The sequence below is a fragment of the Trichoplax adhaerens genome, genomic scaffold, assembly GCF_000150275.1.
Source record: "Trichoplax adhaerens TRIADscaffold_1 genomic scaffold, whole genome shotgun sequence".
Lineage (NCBI taxonomy): Eukaryota > Metazoa > Placozoa > Uniplacotomia > Trichoplacea > Trichoplacidae > Trichoplax > Trichoplax adhaerens.
In genome coordinates, this window is record NW_002060943.1 from 9,951,457 (window position 1) to 9,958,317 (window position 6,861).

The window sequence follows — 6,861 nt, forward strand, 5'->3', positions numbered from 1 at the left end:
TCCATTGCTATTACTAGTAGTAACGTACATTTGCAATAATCCACTCTTATTATACTGTACACACAAATACATATGTTTTCCCGTTATAATAGCTTACTATCGCTTATAAGAATTAGCATTCATTACTCATATATCCGATACGATATTAAAATTTACAAAAGTCACAAATATATAAGGTTCTGTATTCGGCAAAGTTTTATTTTGGAAACACAGCATGTACTACATATCGCCACCGCAATCATATAGATTATTGTAAGGTTATACTTTTTACTCGTTCGCTGTCATAGACACCACTCAAAAAGTCGATATATGATCATTTGATAATTGTAAACTCTCACGCAACAGCCGATCTTCCACCTAGAATACCAATAAGTAATTACAATCACCTCAGATAAAACTTATAAGTAAGGTATGCAACATTAAGAAATCAATATTAACTATGCAGGGTCTCCAAAATATCGAATATATATCTAAAGATTTTAAATTATTGTAGTGCAATAAACGAGCATATTATCCTATTACGGATCTTTAGAGGTCTACCTATACACAGTTAAGCAGTATATTTTAAACACCTTCTATCAATCTAAACAATTAAAACTAATTAATCTTTCTGATTTATCACCTTGGCCATTTCTTCGTTAAATTCTAAACATCCTAAACCCTCCAAGCGTTGAACGTCTAACCATCCCTTCCACTTTACGCACACACCATTCATAATAAATGAGCTTGTTAAATATATCTATATTAGAAATAAAAAATACCTGCAGATATCTTTAAAATGAAAATTTTACATTAATTGAGCAACGATAAATAACGGTTGCGCAGTATGGGATATTACTACCCCCAATAGTCACCGCACCATAAGACCTTACACTTATAGATAAATATGACAATTTTAAGTACTTTACTCGATTTAACCTTAATTATTATGACAAAAAACGATTGTAACACCCATAAAATGGTGCAGAATATCATTATGAAGGAATTTAATGAGGTACAAGGCACTTTGCTTCGTATATATGAAATTCTTTTTTTAGGAAACACATATAAGATACAGATATTTACTTTTATCTTGAAATGTAAACAGAAACTATGCAAAAAAATGATAAAACATGCAGCATACAGTAGCTATAATATCAGAACTGTGATTTAAATCCAAAAGATTTTAATATTCTTCATTTGAAATTTTTGCTTAAATTTAATCCATACTAGACGTGAACTTACATAATTAGAAGTCCTTGCTTGTAAAGATTCTTAGTAAAATTATATTAATTTTATGATAAAGCATATGGATACATGTATGTTTCATTATCCACCTCTTGTAATAAAAAGCAAGTCAGGATACGACTCACGGCAAAACGTAATCGCTTACAGCTCTGGTATAACAATACAGTATATAGTTTTCTCATGTACTATATACTGTAGTATAATAGATTACGATGACACATATTAAAAATGAATCTACTGCAGATTTATTCTTTAAATTATACGGAAATAAAAAGGATTGTCACACTTTTAATTGATTAGATATTGATCATTCCAACAGCATTATAAATGTCTTGGCTTTTTAAAGTCATAGTGTACACCTATATTTGCTACTTGATCTAAAATTCTCATTACGCTATAATTCCGTATTTTCTACTCGAATTTGCGTAAATTGATTTTAATAATGGTGCTCTATAATCGTCTCTAGTAACTATACAATACAGTATCAAACTATCAATCCATCGTCTTGTTTTTACAAACTTTTATTACCATTTAATCTATCTTGTGAAATATATAGCCCATCATGGTAATGTCATTTTAATTGTAATAAAGAAAAATAGTTCAGAATCTGCGGACATAAAATTTTTACTGTATCTTTAATGAGCTGTGTATTATAACTACTGTATCTTCCCTCGGACATTCTATATTAAATTAGGAGGTATGAATAGAATCGAAATAAAAATTACCTTTCCAGCATTATTATCGATGTCAACGTTGTAATCTCTGTCCATTTTATCTTCTGTATCTTTATAAGCTGATTTACAATGCAGTTCCAAATTGGTACCTGTAGAAACAAACGTCTATAAAGAAATAGATTCCTTAATTTAAGTAAACCAACTAGATATACTGTAATTCAGCGCATATACATATAGGCGTATATATACATGAAGGGCTAAATTTTAAGGCATTAGAATTAGTAATATTACATGAATGCATAGAATGACCCATATTCCAGATATCTAAACTGGAGATTTAACGCAGTTATGAAATCGCTTCATTTAATTGATTAAGACTAGCATAATCTAATGTACTATGTTAGGAGCATGCTCGCTTATAAAGTTTTGAGATTAATTTCAAGTATGTGGTAAGGGATTGAGTTTTTAGCAAAGCCGATAAGAGTAAGGTAGTAGATTTACATCTAGTTTTAAAATTACCTCAATCGGGTTCAATCTATTACTGCAGAAGCCTGATTTATTTACTTGCATAATGATAACTAACGTGCATTATCAAACTACAAGTATTCGTGAGTCGGCAGAGAACAATATTCCATGAGCGGCCTATCTAGTTAAAATACTCTTATTTTAAAACCGTAAAAAATCATCAACTTCTACAGTAATAAGCAAAGCTTAATGACCACATATCAAGCAAGATATCGTGCTCCAATTAATAACGAAAATTAAAACTAAATCATTAATCTAGCGTATAATTATAAAAAAGATCATATTTGAGAAGAATAAATGAGTAAGAAAGATATTGTACAGTATCAGTAACACCATTCATGTACTTTTATCATGTATTATCCTGTAGGACCATATGAAGATATTGCAACACAGTACTGTGATCCTTTCATACGAATTAGTTTCATCAATCTTCATGAAATAAGTCTATCACTAGTATCAAATCATAGCTTAGACTACTATTACCTAATTTAGTCAGTCAAGAAAACTCACCACAATCGAATAACCTTCTCGGCAATCCGATTGAAATCGCATGACTCTTTCTTCATGGGAACGATCAGGGAAACCAGCGTATTTAATCTATTTACAGCAGAGAATTGTACAATAAGATTTACTAGTAAAATAACGGATAGTAATTCAGTTTCCTGAAGGATTAATGGCTTCGAGCGCTCTTGCTTTTACAACGCTATGAATATGCATAACTAGCGCCATTGTAGTCAAATAATCTTCTACTAGAAATCGCTGAGGGAAAGCTTCATTTACTTCTTGAAGAGATAATAAGTTTCATATAATAATACGTACGATAGTAATTACTTAATCCTTCCGATTAAATAACAGAGTAATCGATCGTATGATATAAAAAGATGATAATAATTAAAAATATGAGCTGTAAATAAATAAGCTTCCGGTGGAAATTACTTGCAAAAAAGTTTTATTTCATCTCTCAAGCAAAGCGGTAGTAATTACAGTAGGTAATGATTAATAGCCATTTTATCGAATAACAGAGTACGGTAAGTAGAGAATTGTATCAATTTTATACAATAAAATGGCAATAAGTAAAAATACAGAAATTGTTTTTGAAATATACGGTCCGAACATAATTAGTTAGTGAAGGCGACAAATAAGATTAAATGCTTGAGAGCAATATGTGAATATATATTATAATCAATATTAAAGTAATAACTTCGCTAATATAACAAAATACTCTTACGATAATACAAAATAATGAGATCTATGAAAACTAGTAATAGGCTTGTGATCAAATACTGATACAACACTTTAATACGCTCATTAAACCTCTACAGTAATTTAATATGAGATATTAAAGTGATTTTATTTGAATTCTGTGATGTATCATCATAATTTACCAGTTTTCTATATATGATATCTAATACGAACTACAAAAATATAAATATGATCGGTAACCCAGTAATATGTTACAATATATCTTATTCGAAGTCTGCGATCTATTGTTATACAGTAGTCTACCATTGCAATAAATACCCTTATCCTAAAGGGTCTCACTCCGTAGTCTACGCAACATTATAGTAAGCAAGCTTACTCATTTCAGTACTGTAATTTGACGACGACGGGTTATAAACTTTAGATTTCACTACATTACACTAGTGCATACAAACTGTAAACTTATTGTAAATGTAAGCTGTGATCCTATCCGATATATACGTATTCGTCATGGTACAAAGATTACCTCAATCATAAGCGTTAGCTCGGTTATAGACACGACTACTTAGTCTTACTCAGTCGTGCCATAGTAATCCCTAATTTAACATTATTTAGTTCTTATGAAATGAACACCATTTGATGCAGTAAATACAGTTTGTTTGGAATAAAAATAACCATAATAGCCATAAATTTATAGGATCTGAAATCAAACAAAGAAGGAACTACTATGCCCAATGCAATTGATATACATAAATTATCCTTGTAACATGGAATCAGAAAAGAGTTTAACCTTGAACTACCATACCCCCATTACATTGAACTAAATGAAAGTAATCTCAGAATTAGAAGTATGAAAGAATCAAATCTTAAAATAAACCATGCAAAATATTATTTCTAACATAAGATTTGCTACAATTAAAAGGTATTCATACCGACACGGGGGGAATAAGAATAAGGTCAGTCAGTTCCTCTGATTATAAAAAATGATGATATACTTCCGCTTTGTCAAAATTGCTAAAATATTTTTATAACCCAGATTATCAACCAGTAATTACATGATAGCAGAAATTTATTTCGAAATTTTTGTGATTTAATCAAGCCAGAAATACAATTTTTCAACTTATTGTCCGATAAATTGTTATTGCCACTATTGGAATAAATCAAAATGCCAGACAAGAATTTTTATTCCGATACCTCTGAATCGCGGCTAAGCTTGCGAAAAAGTTCGTCACTTTCAAATTTAAATTTTTGATCAGGTACAACTCGAGGCATGGTTTATCGGTAATGATTATAATCTATAAAGTTTGATTCTGCAGTAGATAAGTAGATATGATTAGTGAGATGATAATTCGATAATGTCATGGTATCGTAACAAAAGATTTTTGAGTTAAAAACATTAGTAATCTTGTCTTATTGATTGAAGAAATGTAACCTTTAAACAGATTTACAACAATTTTAAAGATCTATTAAAATAGAGTAACTGCGTAAGACTTTAACTTTGAAAGTCCTAAAATATTAAATTAAGTAAGGCAAGAATTTTATTGATTATTATTAAGATAGTTTTATATTACACTGCTATTATCACCTTGCGCTTACGCTGACGATTTCCAATAGTTATGACTCAAGGTGGTGAATTAGAAGTACGCGTATGTAGTAGTTGAATGTGAAGTCTACAAGATTTCAAGATATTTATATACTGTAGTAATGTAGTTCATGCCTTTATACATATGTTGAATTGTTCCTTTTCAATAAGTCTTCTTTTAAAATGTCCAAAATTTAATTCAATACCTCACGGCGTCACGTGATTTAGTCAATTAAATTTAATTTATTTAAAGTTCAATTTTTATAATGTGTCTAAAGGGGAATTAACAAAAGAAAAAGTCTGGACTTCAGCAGATGCTATTATAATTATGATCCTTTAATTAAGTTTAGAATATTTTCAATGCTTCTTAACTAGTAAAATTGTTGTTATATCGTATCTTGCTTTGCGAAGAAAAATATTTTTACTACTTTACTACATACCTGTGTATTACTATACTTCTGTGCTGTATGTACAGTACCTGAGTACCCTACGTTCCGTCCTGTATGTGCATTGCTAAGTACCTCGATTGGCGAATAATATTAACGCTGTATAGTATCAGATAATGGTCATTCGTTTAATTCGGTTAAAGAATTATAGTTCATACTATAGTAATTTGCTGTATTTGACTTTCCTAATGAAATACTGCCGAGTCATGTGAATATTCAGTAAACCCCTTGACGTAATGGAGTTTTCAAATTATCAATTAGGTTTGTCGTTATATTTTGTAGTCCGTCTAAAAATATACTCGTAATCGTTACGATCACGATTGTGTTTCGTATATTACAATGTAATTTAAATTACTTATGTTGTATATGGTACGCGAGTAAATTGTAGTTTGTCACTGTTATTTCTTTATATTTCTCTCCTAACTGTAATCTTATTTTCAATACACTGAATGTCTTTGAATGTTTAATCTCCATTATGAATAAGATTTACTATCTAAGATTTATTACCCACTATACAATTTTTAGTGAATATTATTATATACTGTATTGACCATATCATTGTTTGTAGTACGTCATGTGAAGATATACGCGTATTAGCAAGTCTAGTATATACTTCTTCGTCTTCATATGTATTTCAGCTAGTCAATTATTTGAATGAGTATAGCACAGCAGGTGCTCGAAACAGTATAACTAATGAAGAGACGATTAGGGCTTATGTCATGAAGGTACGGCTCATACTAACATATAGCTAAAATGCACGATCTATATATACGCGTATATATGAACGATAATGCTTATTACAGTATATCAGTTGCTAATCTACCTTGAAATAATCATATACCTTCTGCATAGTCAGCTGTAATGCTTTTTATGGTCTACAAAATATAGAGTAGTGGCCAATAAGCATTTCCCACGTTTCGGAATATGTAACACATTGATTTAGATCAGTACCAGTACATTTAATCTATTTTTATATTCTCATATGGTCAAGTGATGCCATGTTATGATAAAGGTAGGTTGATTTAGAAAAGGAAGATAGGTATTTTAATTCTAAAATGATGCTGCTACAATTTCCAAATTTTGTAACAAGTACTAGATCTGCACTCAGCAAGGAGACCCAGTAATTAAGTTGAAGAACTAACTTTATTGTTAAAATAATGAGTTTATATACTTTCTTTATTGTGACCTTTGATCTACTGGCGTAGAT

At 30.2% G+C, this 6,861-nt stretch overlaps 1 protein-coding gene across 1 annotated transcript; it reads right to left on the reverse strand.

Moving 5' to 3' along the window:
* Window positions 1–294: 294 nt before the first annotated feature.
* Window positions 295–4,898, reverse strand: TRIADDRAFT_52457 (uncharacterized protein; the record flags this gene model as incomplete). The annotated part of the gene is made up of 5 exons (XM_002108910.1): window positions 295–357; window positions 623–739; window positions 1,953–2,066; window positions 2,937–3,023; window positions 4,821–4,898. 5 exons carry the CDS (start codon window positions 4,896–4,898, stop codon window positions 295–297), a joined length of 459 nt encoding a protein of 152 aa, XP_002108946.1.
* Between the last annotated feature and the right edge of the window lie 1,963 nt (window positions 4,899–6,861).